The 25804-nt window shown below is 40.3% G+C and overlaps 1 protein-coding gene across 1 annotated transcript in view; it reads left to right on the top strand.

Moving 5' to 3' along the window:
- LOC142661624 (phospholipase A2 inhibitor and Ly6/PLAUR domain-containing protein-like) overlaps nucleotides 1-25581 on the top strand; it is a 30088-nt gene extending 4507 nt beyond the window's left edge. The window contains exons 2-5 of the mRNA XM_075839045.1: nucleotides 7002-7133; nucleotides 9076-9222; nucleotides 12407-12550; nucleotides 24719-25581. Of these exons, the coding sequence (XP_075695160.1) occupies nucleotides 7002-7133; nucleotides 9076-9222; nucleotides 12407-12550; nucleotides 24719-24909 (614 nt within the window). The 3' untranslated portion in view covers nucleotides 24910-25581. The remainder of the gene's footprint in view (nucleotides 1-7001; nucleotides 7134-9075; nucleotides 9223-12406; nucleotides 12551-24718) is intronic.
- The last annotated feature ends 223 nt before the right edge of the window (nucleotides 25582-25804 follow it).

Genomic DNA, 25804 nt, shown 5'->3' with positions numbered 1-25804 from the left:
CTGGAGAATTTATGGGAAAGCATCACAAAAGCATTGGGATTAGAAGCTAAGATCACCACCCATTATGAGGATTTTCTCAGGATCAAGTTGCCACCTCCACTGTAGATGAACAATAATCAGAGGGCCTCCTGAGGGTAGCGTGTAGTGCTCAAGAGTTGAGGATGAGTGACTTTGGATAAGTATATTGAGAACAACCTCATATGCCTCTACTGGACATGCCAGGTGCTCAGCTTGACCTTGAAGACCACATATAGGAAGAGAAGAGTGCAGCATAGACCTCAGTCAACGTGTGGCCAGTGGCAGGAGGATGCACTCTGGATAGACCCTGGAGGTAGACATCCTCATGCTCCCGGCTTGACATCATTTGAGGTCCTCCCTTCCTATATGATAAATTGCCTTTGTTGAATGGGAAAGTCCTAAAGAGGGAAATGAGCCTGACTATTATTTCCTGCGATGAATCATTCTGTAGCCTTCTGCTAAACAAGAATTCTATAGAAGTCAATGACGTCAATCTGCAGAAGGAACGTGAAAGCGTTAGGTCAGTATAGGAGATTATATACAATAATACAGGTGGGTTGTATTGCGGAATGTTCTTGGGTTTCATCTTGAAATAATTTAGGCTGTGGCCTCTATAGAAGTCCTTGTACTTAGAGCTTTCCCTATTGTAGGAGTGATATAAATGCAGTGTGTTCACATTACTATTAAGTTACCTAAGGAGATACCTATAGCTGGCCATACACTAGAGATTTAGTCCAATTTAGACCTGAGATTTTCTGCCGACTATTGGCGCCTTTGCGTGACACAAACAAGTACTACAGACGCCGCCCGAAGTCAGATTTCTGTGAAAAAAATGTATCTGAGGTTTTATAATTTTTTGGTCGTTGTCGGGTAAAGTCTTGGAAATTCGTTCATGCCAAACGGCAGATCTGCATCCCAACGATAGACGCTCAGTCTAGGCCACAGATCAAGGCAGATATCGACTGGTGGCTTATCAATTTAACATGGTGTTGTCATCCAGAACGGCAACCTTCACAGTCCAACCATGAAAATAAGTTATTCAGAAACAATGCTCTGAAATACCTGATATATGGCAAACTTAAGACGAATGAGCGTTTGAAGAAGAGTCACCCACTGAATTGTGTCAATTGCCACAAATTTTCCTTAGACCAGGGTAGAATGAGCTTGGCACTGACTATGGGAAGTATGTATGAGCGGTTAATATAGCCCCTCTCCTACTTGTAAGGAAAGCTATGTATATTCTCTTTAGCATTGTGTATATAGTGATAAACTGAAACTGGAGTGGGACCCCTAACTGGGCTCGTGACACTAAGATGCCTAGCATAGTGGCATCACTTAATGTAAGACACTCACCAAATTAACGAACTGAGTATCAAATGTTATGGAATAACCAATTGAGCAATTTCCAGGGTGGAAGTTTATGGAATTGCTAAGTGAGCAATTCCCCAAAAGCTGCTGGAGACTGTCAGGAATTAGCATGCAAATAAATGTGCAACCCCAAATCTGTCACAGCTCAACAGAGTCTAAGGCTACTCCATTTTTTTCACCAGAGCCCACCGCAAGGCAGGTTGAACTTTGTGGTATAGAACCCAGGTTGTTTTAACAGAGTTCAGAGGTGCAATGCAGGTAATACCAGAGCAGATAACAAGACAGCCCGAGGGTAAACAGAAAGTCCAAATCACAAAGCTAGTGGATATCAGGAATTGCCGAGGTCAAAACCATCCGGGAGAAGAAAGTTCAAATCAGTTAGCAAAGGGTAAACCAGAGACAAGCCGGGGTCAGTTCCAAAAGTTCAAATAGTCAAAAGGTACAGGGTATAGTCAGAAGCTTGATCAAACACATGCAATCATGGAGAATTACAAGCAAAGAAGACAGAACCAAACCAGATTTAAATACTCCACCCTTCAATCTGAAATACAGAGAAGTGGGATAGGCTCAACAACTAAAACCAGGGTCACCCAGAAGCTAGACTAATAGTCAGGGTGATGTTAAAGGGACGGACGTTCCCTAACATCAGAAACATTAGTGGAGTAAAATTGGCGCCATTCAGACCTTCAAACAAGGTTCCAGATCAACTCCTGATGCCTAACCAGAGAGAATGGGTTCAAACTATTTGATCTGTCTCTGTTCAGAACTGGAGACCAAGTCTCCCTCTTAAGCGGCACCACACCATTGGTAAAAAAGAAAGAGAGAAACCGGACTGAAGACCATATGGGTCCTATCCTACAAGAGATGGTCATGGGGAGCAACCAAGCACCAGGTCCTTATGCTCTGTGATCAGGTGATGTGTGGTTGTATGAAGAAATTCCTGAAGGAAGTCAAATTTTGGATATAGAGACCTCTATCCTCTGCTTTTGATTGCAGGTAATAACTTCAGCTATGGTTCAAAAAATTACATTTAGGCAGAAGATGTTCTTAAAAAAATTGTCACATTCCTTCCACCATATGGCAATTAGGGGGATTTATGGTATCATCATTTGGGTAGAAGACCTATCAAGTTAACGATAGCTAAAAATATGGATCAACTGGAGAAGTTCGCACTGTTTTCTGGTCGGAGCAGATCAGAGCAGTTCACTGAGGGGTTAGGAATAAGAACTGCTCTACGTGACTGACTGCTTGTACTCAGGCGTCTATTTATATTCTTGTTACCATTCTATGGTTTAATGTCGAGCTCGTATTGCACTGAGGAAACATGTGGAATTCGTTTTGCTCTTGGCACATGCCAGTAGAATTACTGACTTCCTGAAGTCCGCTCTGCCAAACTCAGGGGAAGTCAGCACGTGTCTACAGCTTGGCAAGGACCCAGAGTTTACCAGAGACATTTTCTTCATTTTCTCCTTATTTTTTTTTTGCCATTTTAGCAATAAAGTTTTACAATTATTCTTATTTTTGTTAAAAAAAAAAGTTACTAAAGGGAAGGGGAATCGTATCTAAATGTGAAAGATTGCCACAGATTAAAGGGACTCTCCAAATACATGTATTCTACACTAGGTGGACACCTCCACATTACGCCTGCTGGAGCTTTTATCATATCCCATTCTAAATCCAAAGCAATTCATATGGAGCTGATCCCCCCTTTGCAGTAAAACATATTACACTCTTCTGGGGGCTTTCTACAAGATTTTGGGGGTGTCTGTGGATATTTTTGTCCATTTTTCCAGAAGAACATTTGTGAGGTCAGACACTGATGTTGGGGGAGGGGGCCTGGCTGACAATCTCCATTCTAGTTCATCCCAAAGGTGTTGGATGGGGTTGAGGTCAGGACTCTGTGCGGCCAGTCAAGTTCTTCCACACCAAACTCACCCAACCAACCAATCAACCAGCCAACCAACCAGCTAACCAACCAACCAATCAACCAACCAGTCATGTCTTTATGGACCTTGTGCACTGGGGCACAGTCATGGGGGAACAGAAAAAGGCCGAACCCCAAACTGTTCCCACAAAGTTGGAAGCTACAATTGTCCAAAATGTCTTGTGTCCTAAAGCATTAAGATTTCTCTTCACTGGAACTAAGGGGCTGACCCCTGAAAAACACCCCCATAACATTACCCCTCCTCCACCAAACTTAACAGCGGGCACAAGGCAGTCAGACAGGTAACTCTCTCCCGGCATTCACCAAACCCAGACTCATCATCAGACCACCAAATAGAGAAGCGTCACTCCACAGAACATCTGTCCACTGCTCTAGAGTCCAGTGGCGGCAGCTTTACACCACTCCATCTGATGCTTGGCATTGTGCTTGGTGATGTAAGGCTGACATGCAGCTGCTCGGCCCCCATGCCATGAAGCTCCCGGGCATAGTATTGTTCGGATGTTAATCTCATGGTAGGTTTATACTCCTCAGTTATTGAGTCAGAAGAGTGTTGGTGACTTTCCTCCACATGCTCCTCAGCACTCGGCGCCCCCGCTCTGTAACTTTATGTGGTCTGCACTGCGTGGATGAGTTGCTGCGGTTCCTTCCACTTTACAAGAATATCAGTCACAGGTGATGGTGGAATATCTAGGAGGGAAGAAATTTCCGGAACTGACTTGTTACACCGGTGGCGTCCTATTACAGGACCGCACTGGAATTAAGTGATCTTTTTACAAGGACCCATTCTATCACTAATGTCTGTAAAGTGACTGCAGGGCGAGTGGATGTTATACACCCGGGGGGGGGGGGGACTGGAGGAAACACCGGAAATCACTAATAAGAGGTGTGTCCCAATATTCTGGCAGAATGTTGCTATTCCAATTCCTAATCTGAACAATTGAATCATATCTGGTTGCTATAGATTTACATTGCCTAACTACAAATTGTTCAATCGGATTGCATAGTCGTACAGTATCGTGATAAAATTCTTTCTCGCTGGAGCAACCAATAGAAATAAATTTAAAGGGAACCTGTCACCAGCATTTCACCTATTAAACCAGCAATACCTGGTGGTAGTGGGTGAAAAATCATTTTTATGTAAACTATAAGTATCTGCTAAGTATCTCTGTACCTTTAGTATCCGTTTTTTTAATGTTCCCGCACCTCATTCTAATGCGCATAAAAGAGCCATATCTTCATTCCTCAAGCCTTTCCGAGTTTACCCCGCCTCCTTACTTTTGATTGACAGCTCCTCGCCTCCCCTCACACACGAAATCCCGCGATGTTCTGTGCGTGCGCACAACGGGACAGCATAGTGGGCATGCACAGCAACTAGATTTGATGCCTGGACGAAGGAGGGAAGGGTGTCGGACCATACATGACGGGCGCATCTTCAGACAAGATTTCGGCATTTAGGGCAGGTCAGTTTTTGGTGGTGGGCGGGCATAAGAAGAGGAACGAAGAAGACTGCCGGATTATTACCATAAAAGGCGCAAAATGTTTGCAGACCGTTATTTACGGTTGGAGGAGGAGTTTAGGAGAGGGGGTAACGGCAATGAATAATTGACAGCAACGCCCAGCGAGGGGTGAGGAGATAAGTGAAATGCTGGTGACAGGTTCCCTTTGAAACTTCGCATACATGGAACTGAATAATAAGACACAATGCAGTGAGCTCTTCAGCTACGTTGCGTTCTGACTTTACTATTGATAGTAAGATATAACTGGTGATCGCAATGCTCCTCAAGACGCCATTGAAGAACTAAAATCCAGTCTAATCCTCCACAAGGCGGGGCATTTTTATGGTGTCCTAATACCCCGTAAGCCACAGGCAGCTCAAACCGGTTCTAGAAATGTAAGAGTTACATTTTGTTTTGACAAAAACTTTTCTATTGTGTGGTCGCATTGTTCGAAACGTTCTACAAAAAAGTTTCCTTTCAGAAAGCCTGAAGTGCTCAAGTGACAACCTGCTCTGCAAAGTTGTATTCTGTATCTACTTTTCTGAATCATTGTATAAAGAAACCACCAAGTGATACGTTCCCGAAAATCTGGATTAAATGTATTTATTTTGGAATGGAAACTAAATTGATAATAATCCAATAATCTGGAGATATCCTTACCTGACCTAAGAGATCTACAAAAATATTCAACCATGCTTCACTTCAGAGCTTCGCCCATGTGACTTTATAATGACTGGGTGCTACATCTAAACATTAAAGGGGTTATGCTCAATGGATAGATCCTTGTCGTATACCGTATTCGTGCTCATATACCCTTAGCGTAAACACTGCAGATTTTCCACAATGGATTCCATTGCGGAAAGTACACAGCGTAATACAGTAGCAGCAGCCTAAAAGGCTATGTTCACACAGGGCGGATAAGCTGCGTAAATTACACCACGTATCGGCCATGGTATCCGCAGGGAATTCCCGCCGAAAACCGCACCAATTGTGGGGCAGTTTTTTTCATCTGGAATGTCTGCTGCGGAAATCAGCAAGTAATAGAAAAAACCGTACACTGACCCGTAGTCATGGCGACGCGTCCCTCTGACGTCCTGCTGCCCGGACTCCTGGGATGACGTTTCATGCCATGTGACCACCGTAGCCTGCGCTTGGCTGCAGCAGTCACGTGGGATGAAACATCACCCCAAGAGGTCGGCATGGGCAGGGAAGTATAGAGATTTGGGTAAGTATAATCTTTTTTTGAGTTGCGAGTTTTGCGGCGGAATTGCAACTTTTACACTGCAAAAATCACAACATCTGCTATTTGTGGCGGGTTTTACCTTCCCATTGAATTCAACGTAAAAAAAAAAATGCAAACAGAAAATCAGCGATTCCGAAGCATAAATTGACATGCTGCGGATTAAAAAACTGCACCGCAGGTCAATTTATGAACGTCTTTTTGGCGTTTTTTTTTATGCAGCATGTGGATGAGATTTCTGCTGCTACTGTCATACACTGCTGATTTTCTGCAATGAAATCGGTTGCGGAAAATCCGCAATGTTTACGCTACGTGTGGACGACCCGTAATTACAGGCACGGCTGGGCGCTTAAAGCCGGCCGTTTTAACGGGCCGTGCTCCCATTATAAAGTATAGGAGCACGGTCCGTAAAATAAAAAAATAGGACATGTCCTATTTTTTTCGGCCAGTTTCTACGGCACGGACACCCTCCCGTAGACATACGGGAAGGTGTCCGTCGGCCATAGAAATGAATGGACCTGTAATTACGAACCGTAATTACGGGCGATTTTACGGACGTGTACATGGGACCTTAGGGTGTGTTTTTTTTTTAACATACATATCAGCTCTTGGAACTGAAGGACTTCATGATTTCCCCACAATGGAGCTTTAATGTCCCCAGCGGGTGGCCCACAATATTAGTATGTCTGATCAGTGGGTGCTGACATCCAGATTAATGACTCATGGGGGCCACTGAACCCGGACCACTGGGGCACGCATCATTTAGGCATAAATATCATTCATGGGAATATTTATTTGAAGGCAGGCAATTGTAATGTCAGAAATATCTGTTATCATCTACAAACATAGGGGCAAATTCTAAATTCCACCTGACTTTTTCCACATCTCAATCCATTGTCTAGTTCATTAATATATAATCCCCCCCCCCCCTCAGGTGCCGCCCTGCAGTGTGAAGTCTGCTATGCGATCAACTCGAACAGCTGTTCCGGCCACTACGAGCTCTGCAAATCTCCGCAAAGTCGCTGTATGGTGACCCTAACTCAGACGTCTCTTAAAGATGGTAAAGGTAAATGAGTGCTTGGTTACAGTAGATATATTCTGAGAGAATAATATGTTTCCAAAAATAGAATGTTTTCCTACAATAATTACATTTTCACATTTTCCCAGTTGTACAGCCGCCAATTGATAATGGGTATTTTTCATCATATCAGGCCATTTATAACTTCTATACTAATAATGAGCGTTACAAACCTTTGTCAAGGGCATATTCTATGCTACAAGACACTGGACGAGGACCCTTGTTGAAGTAGGGCAGATGTCTTATTGTCAACCATTCTCAGATATTAGGCCAGCATTGGAGATTTTGGCTCCAATCAGTTGGTTGGAGGAGGTCCTGTGCATACAGATATGGTAGGATGGTTAGGGGATGCCTGGAATGGGCAGTAATACCACGGTCCTTGTGCACGACATGTGTGTGCCTCTCCTCCCATCAAAGCAAACGCAACCCCAGAAATATAGATGTAACAAAATATTATTATATTGCCACAAGGGATACATGCCACACCATACATAGGACACACACCATATATGCAACACTGACAACACTCACACATAGGACACACACCATATATGCAACACTCACACATAGGACACACACCATATATGCAACACTCACACATAGGACACACACCATATATGCAACACTCACACATAGGACACATGCCGCACGCACCACTAACAGATAAGCCACACACCACACAGGTACAACTGACACATAGGACATGAGCTTCACATATGCCACTAATACATAGGTATACGTAACACACACCACTAACTTATAGGACACATGCGCCACAAAGGTACCACTCACACATAGGACATGAGCCACACATGTGCCACTCATACATAGGACATATGTAATACACAACCCACTCACACACAGGACACATGCCGCACACACCACTAACAGACAGGACACACACCACACAGGTACCACTCACACATAGGACATGAGCTTCACATGTGCCACTAATATATAGAACATGTGTAACACCTCACTCATAAACTAGACAAATGCCGCACACACGCTCCTTACTTGTCACTTATACATAGCACATGTGCCTCGCAAACCCCACTGATAAACTGTACACATGCCGTGCACACGCTGTCACATTATACACCAATCACTAAGGGCTCATGCACACGACCGTAGTGGTAGCATGGCCTGTGATTTGCGGCTCAGGCAGCTGCGGAGAGTCACCCACGAGCCGCCGGGAATTCACGAGCCGTGCACATGGCCGTGTACATTAATTTCAATGAGCATAGACCGCAAAATGCGGCCGTAAGACATGTCCTATCTTTTTTCGGTCCAGGCTCCCAGGCAATGGAAACCACGGTCGTGGGCATGGGTCCATAGATATGAATGGGACCGCAAAGACACGTTCGTGTGCACGAGGCCTTACACTTTCCAGATTTTTTGCCCAGTACTGACGCCCGGTAAAATTCTTGCAGGCAGGAGAGAGATACATCACTGTGTCACTGTAACAAAGCCAATTTTACCGATATCAAAAGACCACGCACACATCGTCATTGAGCCACGCTTCCCACAACCTTGCAGCAGCTTTGTTAATGTAGATTCAGCCCCCTGCTTTGAGCCCTATTGTGACAAAGAGGGCCCCCTCCCCTCAGGGCCCCTGTTCAGGAATCAGGAATCATTTCTCAGGACACCCCATAGTTAGGTCTTTCTTCTGATCCCCAAATGGTCATAATAATTATGATCATAGAAATAATACCAATTGGATGCAAAAATGTACACCGGTCAGAGACATTTTGAATCCAATAGACTCAACCCTGATTATGATATAGATATAGGATTTACCTCTATGATCTGATATTCTGGGTTGAAAATCCATTGGTCTCAAAGCCAAAAAAGAACAGTCAAATGTAAATATAGTAGAGAAGCTCGATAAACCTAACAGACATTTTCCTTCTACTATGTTCTATTTTAGGAGAATTGAAGAGTGGTGTCTTGGAGAAATCCTGTGGAAGTGTCTATAACTGCAGCCATCCAGCGACTCTAACCACAGAGGACTTCCGCGTGAGAGTGACCACAATGTGCTGTAATCAGGACTTTTGCAACAATGGCACCATGAACTGTATGTACTTTAAGAGGGTTTATTGTTTTACTTTTAGCCCCCCCTCTCTTTTAGGGGGGATTCACACGAACGTGATTTGGCAGCGTGTAGGCCGCGTGGTTTTCGCGCGGCACGCAATGCCCTATAGAAGTCTATGGGGCAGTACACACAGTCCGTGTATTTTGCGCAGCGTTTGTTCGCTGCGCAAAATACGCGACAGGTTCAATAACTCTGCGTATTTCACGCATCACGCACCCATTGAAGTCAATGGGTGCGTGAAAACCAGGCAGGTCGCACGGAAGCACTTCCGTGCGAACAGACTGAAACAGAGCTGTCAAAAGGATGAATGGAAACAGAAAAGCACCACGTGCTTTTCTGTTTCCAAGCATCCAAATGGAGTGTCTTTTCGAGGAGCAAACCCCGACAACCGAAGCTAACTTCACCGGGTTCGGCCAAACTCGTTTTGGCCGAACCCGGCAAAAAAAATTCCGGTTCGCGACGTCGGGAGACATTCACTGTGCATGGTGCTGAAAGAGTTAAACTGTTTCAGCACCATGGACAGTGACTTGCGATCCCAAAATACATGAACCTGTAAAAAAAACCGAGGTTCTAACTTACCGATTACTCCTGTCTCCTTCCTGCAGTCCGACCTCCCGGGATGACACTTCAGTTCAAGTGACAGCTCCAGCCAATTACAGGCCAAGCACAGGCTGCAGCCAATCACAGGCTGCAGCGGTCACATGGACTGCCGCGTCATCCAGGGAGGTGGGGCCCGATGTCAAGAGAGGCGCGTCACCAAGGACGCGTCACCAAGGCAACGGCCGGGAAGTTCTCGGTAAGTAGGAACTTTATCTTTTTTTTTTACAGGTTTTTCGCTGTTGTGTTCGGCATTCACTGTCGAGGGTGCTGAAAGATTTAGCTCTTTCAGCACCTTGGACAGTGACGGGCGTTGACAAGCCTCATCTCTATGATGCCGGCTGCGCGAAAATCACGCAGCCGCGCATCAGACACGCATGACACACGCAGCTGTCAAATGTTTTTTGTGCTCGCAAAACGCTGCGTTGTTTGCGCGCGCAAAAACGCAACGTTCGTGTGAATCTGCCCTTAGGCTAAGATTATGGGACATGCGGAGAGGGAGAACCCTTTTCATGTCCACACTAATTATGGGGTATGGAGATAGGAATAACCTAAAGGGGTTATCCGGGGACCAAAAATTGCAAAAATTGCATTGCATTAATATTTTTATGTAAAAATAAGTCACTTACTAATGTACTGTAATTTAAAATTCGGTGCTAAATGGTGCAGTTCAAACCCGGTGGATTCTTCCCGGAAGTCCTGTAGATTTTCTAATATTGATGACGCACCGACACGGCCCCACGTGACTGAGGGCTCGTTCCTGTGCTGTTCATGTCGACGTGTTATCAATGGCATTACCACAATCACATTGCCTTTCGCTGGAGTCCCCAAGCAGACCATCAGCTAGCGCTTTGCTTGGGACTCCAGCACTGCTCCCGACATTTGGTCAGTGACTTCTGGAGTTTCCTATCACTGGAGTTCCCAAGCAGAGCATCAGCAGGTGCTCTGCCTGGGGACTCCAGCACTTCTGCCAACATCACTGTCACAGTCCATATATGGACAGTGACGTCAGCAGCAGTACTGGAGTCCCCGAGCAGAGTATCAGCTGATGCTCTGCTCAGAGACTCCAGTACTGCTGTCGATGTCACTGTCCATGTATGGTCAGTGACTACAGGGGTTTCTTATCGCTGGAGTCCCCAAGCAGAGCATCAGCTGATGCTCTGCACGGGGACTCCAGTACTGCTGCCGATGTCACTGTCCATGTATGGTGAGTGACTAGAGGGGGTTCCTATCGCTGGAGTACCCGAGCAGAGCATCAGCTGATTCTCTGCTCGGGGACTCCAGTACTGCTGCTGACATCACTGTCCATGTATGGTCAGTGACTACAGGGGTTTTCTATCACATATATGGACAGTGACAGTAACGTTGGCCGCAATGCTGGAGTCTCCGGGCAGAACATCAGCTGATGCTCTGCTTGGGAACTCCAGCGATAGGAAACCTCTGAAAGTCACTGACCAAATGTCAGGAGCAGTGCTGGAGTCCCAAGCAAAGCGCTAGTTGATGCTCTGCTCAGGGACTCCAGCAATAGGAAATGTGACAGCCCCTTGTGGTCATGCCATTGATAGCACGCCGGCACGAACAGCACATGGGGCTGTGTCGGCACGTCATCAATATTAGAAAAGCTACAGGACTTCCGGGAACAATTCAAGAGGTTTGAATAGCACCATTTTGTACCAATTTTTTAATAAAAGTATATTAGTAAGTGACTTCTCAATGCAATTTTTGGTCCCCAGATAACCCCTTTAAAACTCCTGGGACCCAATACAAAATCCGTACCATTTATATACTGGTGTCCACTTATGTGGTAGTGGGGCCTTTGGTTTCCCTAGATACCATGTCAAAAATGTGACTTCTTCGTCTGCATCCAATATAGCTACACCCCTGGGTAGGGAAAGTATGCTAATCAAAACTGGGGCCACTCTTTATTTGGGCTGTCCTTTTTTCTTAATTGGTTTTCCATATGGTAAAGGATGAAAGTATAAATGAACATATATGCATGTGATTAGGTTAGGGGGGGTCAGAGTTGTTATGGGTTAAAATTTATGGTTAGAAGTTAGGGTTCAGAGTTAGGGCTAGGAGTTAAGAGTTAAAGGTTAATTTTAAGGTGTAGAAGTTTAGGTTAAGGGTTAAAGGGGATGTCTAGTTTATAAAAGCCATTTTCATCCACTCTATTAGGGAATTCTGAGTTAATAGAGGGGGTCCTATGTTTAGTATCCTCATCTCTTGGCAGAGTTTAGAGTGGTTACAAAGAGCGTCTAACTCACTGGAAGACCTGAACTGTCATGCTGTACTCAGACAATACTTTGTAATGAATGGGCAATGTGTAATGCTACATTTCCCCTGTGGTGGCACTGCAGAGAAACAGAACACTTACTCTCAGGGTTTCCCCATCTGATCGCTGGGGGTCCGAGCAGGTGGATATTTAGTGCTCTGCTTTTTCTCAAGGGATCCTTCTAACAAGTAGTGATTGTCCAGCAATTTTAATCCGCTTAAAATAATGATATACCAAATTAATCTTAATTATTTATTTGACTTCTTTTAATTTATTTTTCTTTTTTTCACATTTCAGGGAAACAACCAAATTCCACAATTAATGACGTGACCTGTCAATCGTGTTTTGCAAAAAATTCTCAAACCTGTGATGTGAAAACCACTGTAAACTGCACAGGAGACGAAACACATTGTGTTCAATATTCAGCCACGCGAGAAGGAGGTAGGGGGTTTTGTTTTTTTTGTTTGGTGGGGCTTTGGCTTGCTGGGTCTCTCCCCCATGTCTTAACAAATTTCCAAAAAATTGCCCTCACCTGTTTTCGGTTATAGCTTTGATCATAATAAACATCACTAGCAACTCTAAGCCTCCGAGACATTGCTAATTTGGAAGACTGAATACCAAACATATGTGATACTGCTCCATTGCAATCAATGGTGCACCCAATGTAGCAGAAAATCTCAGTAGTACATGTTACTTACCTAAACACGAACCAATAAGGCACTCATGCTGGCTTGTTCCCAGTTGCGTTGTGTTGCCATAGCCACCTACAGCTGAGTAGCGCTCTCCCCAAACTAGCGATGATCTTCCAGCTGCTGGTCATGTTGGGTTGACTTAACCCTCTGAAGACATCAGTCATTGTGGCCTCTTTAAGCTGGACTTTGGCCTTGAGTTAGCTTGTTGTTTGATTCTGACCTTGACCTTAGTCTTGTCTCTGGATTCTGCCTTTGTCTTACTCCTAGTCACCTAGTACCTTTCATTGGACCTCCTGGTTTTGACCCCTGGCTTGTTTTCGTCTTTTCCTCTGGCTTGTTGCATTTTGATCGCACGCCCGATGATGCGCTCCGGTTCTACTCCTGACCACCTCTGCCTTTTTTTAGTAGTTTCCATAACGATACCTACCGCCAATCGGTTACTGCTCTGAGGACCGTGACCTAGGGAAAGTCCATACCTCCTTGAAGGGGTTAAGGGTTAAGAACGGGGATATACCGTAGGTTTCCGAATGTCATTTTAGCAAACACCAAACCAATTTGGGCCTCAACATCCACTTACCTGTGGGAATCGTTACAGGACAGAGCACCATATTTACTTTCTGCTCAGAGTTTGTTGGGATATGAGCTAATGACGATTCCTCCTTGAATGGCTCAACCGTCTGTAATAAGATAACAAAAAGTTAAATTCACCTTCAAATGACCTCCAAGCAATGCTAATTAATCCCCAGTGGCTCCTTGTTATTTCCTAATATCACTAAAACTATATCATATGTCTTGGCTTATAACATTTCTATTAACGGGAACATTTTTCAAAGACTTTGATTGTTTCACTCTATTTGTTCTTGAGTTTCTAGCTCATTCCTTTACTAACTTAAATATTTATTACCTACCGAAGTTGTTTTTGCATTTTGAATTTGGTATAAACTGTTGCCAAGTAGGAACTGTTTGTAAACACTGAGATAGTCCCGTTGATGTTCTATAGGAAAGGGTGGACGCCGGGTGTTCAGTTCCATGTCAAGACGTCTATGACGTTCATAGAATTTATTAATATTACAATTAAACATATATCAATCTTCACTTATAAAAAGTTGAAAGCCACGGACAAAACTTCAAAAGGATAAAATCTTCCAAATTCTTGGCACTTGATGAGTCGTTCCAAGAAGGAACATTAGAGAAATGTTATTTAGTTGGAGGGACTTGTCACCAGACCAGGTCCTCTAAAGATTAGGGCATCACTGCAATGTTCCATTAAATCTGAACTAATGGACACATTTACACCCTCCAATAAAATGGCAGTTAGGGAGCTAAGAGAAACAAGTTTTTGTTTTCCCATGGACTCCTTGGAAACAATTCCCTTCCAGTTGGGTGTAAAGTATTTAATGTAACCCCTTTCAGCTCTACAGAATGGCGACTCACAAAGGGATGGAAGATGTTTGCCAAGCTATATTAAAGTTCAACGATTGCACTCAGCTGATCAAAAGTAGGGACGACCATAATGGATTTTGTGGTACCTTGTATTCGTGCCCTCTACCCCATTTAGTGTTTTCTCACACAGAGTTCAAATTAACCATACCAAACAGTGCCTGGTTACAACTACCATATAGTGTCATATGTTGGCCAAATAACACTCCCATACAGTCCCAAAATAACAATGATATACAGTGCAGTCACCATCATACACTGCTAAATAATATACTGTAGAGTGCCTAAGAAGTAGTGCCACACAATGCAAAAAGTACAATACACAAAGTACAATAAACAAAGTAAATACAAAAAAGTAAATACACAAAATACAATACACAAAGTACAATACACAAAGTAAAATACACAAAGTAAAATACACAAAGTAAATACACAAAATACAATATACAAAGTGCAATGCACAAAGTAAATACACAAAGTAAATACACAAAATAAATACACAAAGTACAATAAACAAAGTAAATACAAAAAAGTAAATACACAAAATACAATACACAAAGTACAATACACAAAGTAAAATACACAGAGTAAAATACACAAAGTAAATACACAAAATACAATACACAAAGTAAATACACAAAATACAATACACAAAGTGCAATGCACAAAGTAAATACACAAAGTAAAAATAAATACACAAAAGTAAGCAATGCACAAAGTAAATACACAAAGTAAAAGTAAATACACAAAATACAATACACAAAGTACAATACACAAAGTACAATACACAAAGTAAAATACACAAAGTAAATACACAAAATACCATACACAAAGTGCAATGCACAAAGTAAATACACAAAATAAATACACAAAGTACAATAAACAAAGTAAATAGAAAAAAGTAAATACACAAAATACAATACACAAAGTAAAATACACAAAGTAAAATACACAAAGTAAATACACAAAATACAATACACAAAGTAAATACACAAAATACAATACACAAAGTGCAATGCACAAAGTAAATACACAAAGTAAATACAAAAAAGTAAATACACAAAATACAATACACAAAGTACAATACACAAAGTAAATACACAAAGTAAAATACACAAAGTAAATACACAAAGTAAATACACAAAGTACAATACACAAAGGAAATACACATAATACAATACACAAAATACAATGCACAAAGTTAATACACAAATTACAATACACAAAGTAAATACCACCAACACACGGTCACCAATTAAAAGCTCAATGCGGTATTGATTAACAATGCTATGCAATTAATACTAAAATATGTGGTGGTCACAAGTGCCCCTGAGGTGCCCCTTTTCATCAGGGGTGGCCGACATGCGCTGTGCAACCACAAAGGTTACACACCCCTAAGGCTGGCGCTGTGTCTGAAAGACCCTTTTTTATAAACTCGACTAAGTCCTTTAAGAGGCATAATAATGTCTTAACAGGGATAATGATGTTGGGAATTAACTTAAAATCTTGTAAAACCAGTTTAAAAAGTAAAGAAAAAAGCAAAGTAATTGCTTTATATGTGTCAAATGTCATTGTGTTAAAAGAGGAACACTGGATCCAGAGATTCTATACATCAGGTGAAGGAATAAAACATTTCTCATGAGGAAAATAATGTTCTGTACTAAAATTGCTGCCCAAGGCAAGAACTCAATTCCCTAACTTCATGTCCCCTCCCAACTTACATTTCCATTACTGAACATCTGGGGACATGAATTTCTTGCTATATATGTCCCTTATATATGTCTCCTCATGTCTAATTACTATATCCTGTAATACCTGCCATACTAATATATGCTTTAACTAGATAATGACTGGGTATAGTTTACATTGGAGGCAAACTATTTAATTAAAAAATAATCACTTAGTTGTTGCAATATCACTCCTCTATGAACATTGCCACAATTTCACAATCATATTCTTGTACATAGGGGGCAGTATTATAGTAGTTATATTCTTGTATATAGGGGCAGTATTATAGTAGTTATATTCTTTTAATATATAGGAGCAGTATTATAGTAGTTATATTCTTGTACATAGGGGGCAGTATTATAGTAGTTATATTCTTGTATATAGGGGCAGTATTATAGTAGTTATATTCTTGTATATAGGGGGCAGTATTATAGTAGTTATATTCTTGTATATAGTGGCAGTATTATAGTAGTTATATTCTTTTATATAGGAGCAGTATTATAGTAGTTATATTCTTGTACATAGGGGGCAGTATTATAGTAGTTATATTCTTGTATATAAGAGCAGTATTATAGTAGTTATATTCTTGTACATAGGGGGCAGTATTATAGTAGTTATATTCTTGTATATAGGGGCAGTATTATAGTAGTTATATTCTTGTACATAGGGGGCAGTATTATAGTAGTTATATTCTTGTATATAGGAGCAGTGTAATAGTAGTTATATTCTTGTATATAGGAGCAGTGTTATAGTAGTTATATTCTTGTATATAGGAGCAGTATTATAGTAGTTATATTCTTGTATATAGGAGCAGTATTATAGTAGTTATATTCTTGTATATAGGGGCAGTATTATAGTAGTTATATTCTTGTATATAGGGGCAGTATTATAGTAGTTATATTCTTGTATATAGGGGGCAGTATTATAGTAGTTATATTCTTGTATATAGGAGCAGTATTATAGTAGTTATATTCTTGTATGTAGGAGAAGTATTATGGTAGTCATATTGTATATAGGGGATGTATTTATATTAGTTACTAGAAAAAGTACCCGGCGCTGCCCCGGTATAACGTGTCGGTTGATTGGTGTGTTCATTGGTTTGGTTCCAAGGGTGCCCAGGAGCCTAATTCATGCCATATTTTCTTTGTTTCTGGGGAAATCGCTAGTAGCCCTATATACCCTAGTGGTTACACACTGTTTATTTCAATTTTAACTTCCTAAATACATAACAGCTAAACTGGTAGGAAATGGAGTCATAAGACTGTGACAGAGCCTGTTGATTAACAACATTGGCAGTTTTATTACCAGTTGGCTATTGACTATGTTTGGATCATAATTCAAAATAGCATCATGCATGAAAGCCCACTATAATACTGCCCCCTATATACAAGAATATAAATACTATAAGTTATATTCTTGTATATAGGGGGCAGTATTATAGAGGTTATATTCTTGTATATAGGGGGCAGTATTATAGTAGTTATATTCTTGTATATAGGTGTAAAGGATCTGCCAGACACAGCAGTCTGCACCTGCTCCTAAGTCTGATTGCGTGACCCCTCCTTCTACCTATCAGGCCAGGAGGCTGAGGAGTGGGAGAGCCTATCACAGCCTGGCCAGACGGAGCTAGCTCCCGCCCTCTATCTATTTATACCTTCACTTCCTGCTCATCCTTTGCCTGTGATTCTGACGGTTTTCTAGCTCTGCTGCTGCTGCTTGTACTTTTGTCCTCTGCTCCATATAAACCCTGGTTTACTGACTACTCTCCTGCTCTGCGTTTGGTATCTCGTACACTCCTGGTTTGACTCGGCTCGTTCACTACTCCCCTGCTCTGCGTTTGGTACCTCGTACACTCCTGGTTTGACTCGGCTCGTTCACTACTCTCCTGTTCTGCGTTTGGTACCTCGTACACTCCTGGTTTGACTCGGCTCGCTCACTACTCTTGTTGCTCACGGTGTTGCCGTGGGCAACTGCCCCGTTCCCCTAGCTTCTGTGTACCCTTGTTTGTTTGTCTGTCGAGCACATAGTGAGCGTAGGGATCGTCGCCCAGTTGTACGCCGTCGCCTAGGATGGGCCATTGCAAGTAGGCAGGGACTGAGTGGCGGGTAGATTAGGGCTTACCTGTCTGTCTCCCTACCCCGGCATTTCAATAGGAGATAATATTATAGTAGTTATTTTCTTGTACATAGGGGGTAGTAATATAGTAGTTATATTCTTGTATATAGGAGCAGTATTATAGTAGTAATATTCTTGTATATAGGAGATAGTATTATAGTAGTTATATTCTTGTAAATAGGGGGTAGTATTATAGTAGTTATATTCTTGTATATAGGAGCAGTATTATATTCGTTATATTCTTGTATATATTATAGTAGTTATATATTTGTACATAGGGATCAGTATTATAGTAGTTATATTCTTGTATATAGGAGCAGTATTATAGTAGTTATATTCTTGTATATAGGTGGCAGTATTATAGTAGTTATATACTTGTATATAGGAGCAGTATTATAGTAGAAATATTCTTGTATATAGGGGGCAGTATTATAGTAGTTATATTATTGTATATAGGGGCAGTATTATAGTAGTTATATTCTTGTATATAGGAGCAGTATTATAGTAGTTATATTCTTGTATATAGGAGCAGTATTATAGTAGTTATATTCTTGTATACAGCGGCATTATTATAGTAGTTATATTCTTGTATATAGGGGGCAGTATTATAGTAGTTTTATTCTTGTCTATAGAGGGCAGTATTATAGTAGTTATATTCTTGTATATAGGGGACAGTATTATAGTAGTTATATTCTTGTATATAGGGGGCAGTATTATAGTAGTTATATTCTTGTATATAGGGGACAGTATTATAGTAGTTATATTCTTGTATATAGGGGGCAATATTATAGTAGTTATATTTTTGTATATAGGAGGCAGTATTATAGTAGTTATATTCTTGTATATAGGGGGCAGTATTATAGTAGTTATATTCTTGTATATAGGGGGCAGCATTATAGTAGTTATATTCTTGTATATAGGGGGCAGTATTATAGTAGTTATATTTTTGTATATAGGAGGCAGTATTATAGTAGTTATATTCTTGTATATAGGGGGCAGTATTATAGTAGTTCTATTCTTGTATATAGGGGCAGTATTATAGTAGTTATATTCTTGTATATAGGGGGCAGTATTATAGTAGTTATATTCTTGTATATAGGGGACAGTATTATAGTAGTTATATTCTTGTATATAGGGGGCAGTATTATAGTAGTTATATTTTTGTATATAGGAGGCAGTATTATAGTAGTTATATTCTTGTATATAGGGGGCAGTATTATAGTAGTTATATTCTTGTATATAGGGGGCAGTATTATAGTAGTTATATTCTTGTATATAGGTGCAGTATTATAGTAGTTATATTCTTGTATATAGGAGCAGTATTATAGTAGTTATATTCTTATATATAGGGAGCAGTATTATAGTAGTTATATTCTTGTATATAGGGAGCAGTATTATAGTAGTTATATTCTTGTGTATAGGGGGCATTATTGTAGTAGTTATATTCTCGTAAATAGGGGGCAGTATTATAGTAGTTATGTACTTGTATATAGAGGCAGTATTATAGTAGTTATATTCTTTTATATAGGGGCAGTATTATAGTAGCTATATTCTTGTATATAGGGGGCAGTATTATAATAGTTATATTCTTTTATATAGAGGGCAGTATTATAGTAGTTATATTCTTGTATATAGGGGCAGTATTATAGTAGTTATATTCTTGTATATAGGAGCAGTATTATAGTAGTTATATTCTTGTATATAGGGGGCAGTATTATAGTAGTTATATTCTTGTATATAGGAGCAGTATTATAGTAGTTATATTCTTGTATATAGGGGCAGTATTATAGTAGTTATATTCTTGTATATAGGGGGCAGTATTATAGTAGTTATATTCTTGTATATAGGGGCAGTATTATAGTAGTTATATTCTTGTATATAGGGGCAGTATTATAGTTGTTATATTCTTGCATATAGGGGGCAGTATCATAGTAGTTATATTCTTGTATATAGGGGCAGTATTATAGTAGTTATATTCTTGTATATAGGAGCAGTTTTATAGTAGTTATATTCTTGTATATAGGGGTCAGTATTATAGTAGTTATATTCTTGTATATAGGGGTAGTATTATAGTAGTTATATTCTTGTATATAGGGGGCAGTATTATAGTAGTTATATTCTTGTATATAGGGGTAGTATTATAGTAGTTATATTCTTGTATATAGGAGCAGTATTATAGTAGTTATATTCTTGTATATAGGAGGCAGTATTATAATAGTTATATTCTTGTATATAGGGGCAGTATTATAGTAGTTATATTCTTGTATATAGGGGCAGTATTATAATAGTTATATTCTTGTATATAGGAGGCAGTATTATAGAGTTATATTCTTGTATATAGGAGCAGTTTTATATTAGTTTGTTTATTGATTGGAGCTAAATGAAAGCTAATTATAATAATAAAATAAAGAAACAAATGAATTAATGATCCGTTAGGATTAAGGTAACATTATTGTTGACTGTTTCTGCCTTTTAATGAGAAGATGGTCAACATTATAGTATGTTTTATGGTTTTGCCAGGGACTGTATGTTTTTTTTAGAAGAGTGATTTATTATTATACTTCATAGAACTTTTTCATCTACTTTAGTTTTCTCTTAAAAGAGTTGCTTAAAAGATGGGTTTGTTTTTTATGTGTCACAGTTCAAAGTACAATATAACAAGAATAACTTGGGGTATTAGGTGTACATGTATAATAGTCCACATCACAGACCATAATAGAAGATTGTGGTGCATAGAAGACATTCCTATGGTATGAAAGCAAAAGGAAATCTGCAGCAGATAGCTAAAGTCAGCCTGAGAGCACTACGGAACAAAGTTTTTTTTAAAAGACAAACTGTAAATAGTGTTCAGAGTGTTCACTGTAATGTAAATGCTCTGCAAGGGCAGAGCTTATCATGGGGAAACATAGCAGGGAATTTCTTAACTTTATCACATTTTTTACGTCAGTTTGCAAACTCTACAAAAATTTGTAGTAATAAATATGACTTTGTGTGCTATTTGTGCCGCTCAACCCATATTTCTAAATAGCGGGCAAAGCCAAGCAGAAGAGGGAAGTGCCAACCACGACCCAAAAAATGTATCCTAATTAATGGCGTAAATTATGCCACAATCTGCACCAGTTTAGTGCTGGTGTAGGTTTCACATTCTGGCGCATGGACAGCCAGAGATGCGCCAAATTTGTGTGCCTCTTAATAAATTGGGAGTATTTTACTCCAACGTTCTTTATATTAAGACTGGCATATAAAACTATAAAAAAAAGGTTGAAAAATGTCCATGAAGGTTTTTTATTAATCTAGGTTCTGGTCTGTAGCTACTCATCAGCCTTTCTTAAAGGTAATGCATTAGAAAATAATCTATTGTTTAAATCAAGTTTTTAAGTTAAACATATTTGTTAGGAATTTTAGGTTGATTACTTTTTTTATTTTTAATAATCTATATTAAAAATGATTACTAACATCTTGCAGTTTTCACTCTGACCACTAAGCCTTAAAATAGACTGAAACTTCCTGTTCCGTAGAGATCACTTCTCAGCAGTCATCTCATTATCATAACAGGAAGGATTAAACTGACAGGTAACACCTATATATAGATAAAACAAGATCCCCCTTTCATAATAGATTGACGCATCCTGTTCTGTAGAGATCATTTCTCAGCAGTCATTTCATTATTATCACAGGTAGGATTACACTGACAGTTAACACCTATATATAGATAAAACAAGATCCCCCTTTCATAATAGATTGACCCATCCTGTTGTGTAGAGATCACTTCTCAGCAGTCATCTCATTATTATCACCACAGGCAAGATTACACGGACAGGTAACACCTATATATAGATAACACTGGATCCACCATCCATAATAGACTGACCCTTTCTGTACTATAGAGATCACTTCTCAGCAGTCATTATCTTCACAGGCAAGATTACACTCACAGGTAACACCTATATACAGATAACACGATCCACTATTGACAATAGGTCATTTACGCAGCTCCATTGCCTATCTCTTACTGCACTGTGATCTGTGCACAGATCCCAGAACATTCCTAGAACACTATCCCATAGAAGTTAATGGGTCCCCTTCTATTCACAGCTACCTATGGTCAATGTGGATGCTGTAAAGCATATCTCTCAATACTGTTAGCAGCACAGGCAAAATGGCTGCCCCCATAATCATGTAAAAATGGGTGATACATTCCCTTTAAAGCAAAGTTAAGTGGTATGTAGGGTAACTTCATAAATTCATGTCTACATGTAAATAAATGTCAGCTGCCTGCCAAGTAACAGTTTGACTTAAACATTCTAGGCTTGTCGGTATTTTGTTGTTATGTTTCTACCTGTTCTTTGCTTGAACATGTTTTATCTATTATCATATATTATGGATGACAAGGTGTTTGCATGGATTAGTACAGTTACAAAAGGTAACCTATTTATAGTGCAAATAATGTTGGTTGTGCCTTTCTGCACGTGAATGGTCTCTTCAGGGTGCATACAATAAATATACAAGCCTATACAAGATGGTTAGGAAAGTCTTAGCTGGACTGTTACGTGAGGAACAGAATAACTGTCAAGGACGGTAAAATACACCTGGGAATGATCTGTCACCCCATGTAATAAAAGGTGTATTATCTTCTCATAGTGAAGAGCATCTTCAGGTAAAAAATTATTCTATAATCAGATTATTTATAGTGCAAGAGGTCTACCATGGTCTCCTGTAGTGCACCCATTCCTGGAACCAGAGGTAGGATTTACTTGGCAATGCCACTGTCCCACCGGCCATGTCCTTCTTCCATGGGATTATTATTCGACCACAGGAATAAGAAGCGGATGAGGTCCAGCCTAACAGAAATGGTCGCATCCTATGGGGCCATCATTGAACCATAGGAATACAAAGACCATGCCGTCAAGCCTACAAGATGTCTCCTTCCCATGGGACCACCATTGGGCCACATGAATGATAAGCTGGTGGGGGTCAAGTCTCACATCAATGTCCCTTTCCCATATGAGCATCATTGGACCACAGAAATAGTAAACTGTTGGGGTCAGGTCTCACAGGCTTGTCCCCTTTCCATCGGGCCATCATTGGACCACAGGAATGAGGTGCTGCTGGGTGACTCTGAGCTATAATATTAGACCATTCCGATGAGTGTTCTATCACCTTGCAGCTGTTCAGAAAATTATTTTATTAACTGACTATGTATATTAAGCAGGAGGACTACCAATTTACCAGTATCTCCTGCAGTACATACGTAAAGGGTAGGATAAAAATATTTATCATCCATCCCTACTATGGGGCCATCATTGGGTCACTCACAGGTATAAGAAGCTGGTGGGGCCAACACCTATAAGCTTTTGCTGTGGTGAGACTTATTGAGGTATAATATAAGACCGCTTCCATTGATGTCTTGTAAGGAGCTATAGACTGTTCAATCAAGAGCAGTGTCCAGGGCCAAGTCTATTTCCGCAAACATCTTAGGAGGTCGGGGTGTGTAATTTGCAGGAAATAATTGGTAGGTAAGAAAAATGTACAGAGTTTTTTACTCCACAAGAAAGCCAACCACAAAATACCAAAATATTATACTGAAGAAAGGAATGGAAGTTTTACAGTTTTGTCTGAAGATGTCCTTCAAGCAGTAGCCTTAGTTTTAATATTAGCCTTCAACTTCTCGACTTGCCAGTTCTTCGCAGAAGCTTCTCTATCATCGGTAGCACGTCTTAGCTTGTAGTAATTACTTACTGCAGTAAATGGAACTTAATTGTAGGATTAGTAATAGGAAATTTAGGAATTTCTCAACAGTTATTTGAAGAAATAAAATCATACATAAACATAATGTAAGATATGATTGTGACATGAAAGCGCTTGACCTCTTTCTGGAACAACCTTGCAAATGCAAGTCATATCCTGTATAATTATACATCAGCTTCTTACATGTGTAATAATAACAATATCTTAAAGGTATTCCCAACTATAAACATATATGGCATATCCATAAATGTTCGATGGATGTGGTTCCCAGCTCTTGGACTCACACCTGTCTGGAGAACGGGGTCAACCGACCCCCATTCTGACCAGTTTTCTCCATTCCTATGGGAGTTATGGAAACCGCCGAACAAGCAGCCACCTCTTCAATATTCGCCTAGATGTGGTGGCTGGTGGTGACCCCCGTTCTCCAGGTAGGTGCAAGTCCCAGAGTCGAAGCCCCCATCTATCAGACATTTTGGACATATCCATGGGATATCCAGTGTATATGGTATGAATATATATATATACCTGAACTGCTGCAACAGCAGTTCCATAGATTTTCTTAAAAGCAAGCACCTGAACTTAAGGAAATTAAGACAAAAACAACATATTGACTTCTAGGGGAGAGTGTAGCGAGCATGCTCTGTGACACATACAGAGTCCACTGTGCTGGGTGAGGGAGATGGGACTGAAAAGTGACAGGAAACAATTAGCCTATTGTCAGGGCTCAGAGACCAATGGCTAACAATAGGTCATTGTCTGTTTTTAGATTCCTTTTCTTCATGTGGCCAACATCATTTTTGCTACTTTTCTAATGACCCATAATTAGACTTGAGTCATGTTGTATATGAAGTGATACTAAGTGCTTGTCTAATATGTTATCTTGTAGGGTCTACCATCACAGTGGCTGGTTGTGCATCTGAGAGCATGGAGAGATCTCAAGGGAAAGCGGCCTTCCGGGGATCTTCAGTCATCATACATGGGATGAAGAATAGAAACTATGGGGAGTCCTTGAGACACAATTCACTACTTCTACCATTTCTGGCTATGCTAACCATCCTATCAATACATTCACAATAGGGACATCACTTGACCATGTTGACATGATCGGTCATTGTATATGCCTGTAACCTAAAAAGCCTTACTTATGTAAATCTGGATTCATAGATTTACTATTTATAGGTGTTTATGAAAAGCTAAGAGTTTCGTAAAGGATCTAAAACTGAACATTTCACATTCCGTATTTCTTTAAGACAATATCTTAGAAGCTTTGTCTTCTTCTTAGACCCACAAAAATAAACCATTGGGAGTCTTGGTGGATACAACTAAGGCCCCATGCACACAAACTTGCTTTTGCGGCCGAAATTCCCCCGAAAATACACGGGAGAAGTGCGGCCACATTCATTTCTATGGGGCCATGCACACTACCGCACCGCAGAAAGAACGGACATGTCTTATTACGGCCGTCTTCTGCGGTCCGGGCTCATTGAAAATAATGGCCGCGGCCATGTGCATTGCCCGCGACCCTAAAATCACGGGCGTGCACATGACTACGGTCGTGTGCATGAGTCCTAACAGTCTGGTAGTTGTGAAGCCAATTAGTACTAGCACAGAATTTTTGGAACTTTTTGGAAGTAAATTCTTGTCCAATACTATGTATGTACTGATCGGAACCTATAACGTATTTATATCCAACTTATGTAGGACACTGAAAACATAATGTGACAAGTTTATATTTAATATATATTTTTCTGCACTGCTTTTTCATTAAAAGATGAATCATTATTATGGTGTTTTTAGACTTTTTTTTTTTTTTTTTTTAAGCCAACATCACAGAATTTTATCATAAATGTAGATGAGCTGAGTTTGCCATTTGGCAAAACATGTTGTACTAGTGTCTTAAAACTGATGTGATCTTCCATCGGACTGCAGGCAAAATTATTGAGTTATCCAACTAGAGTTGGCAAATGTGGGC

The sequence above is a fragment of the Rhinoderma darwinii genome, chromosome 10 (assembly GCF_050947455.1).
Source record: "Rhinoderma darwinii isolate aRhiDar2 chromosome 10, aRhiDar2.hap1, whole genome shotgun sequence".
Classification (NCBI taxonomy): Eukaryota; Metazoa; Chordata; class Amphibia; order Anura; family Rhinodermatidae; genus Rhinoderma; species Rhinoderma darwinii.
The sequence above is the reverse complement of the archived record's forward strand: the minus strand, read 5'-3'. Positions and strand labels throughout refer to the sequence as shown.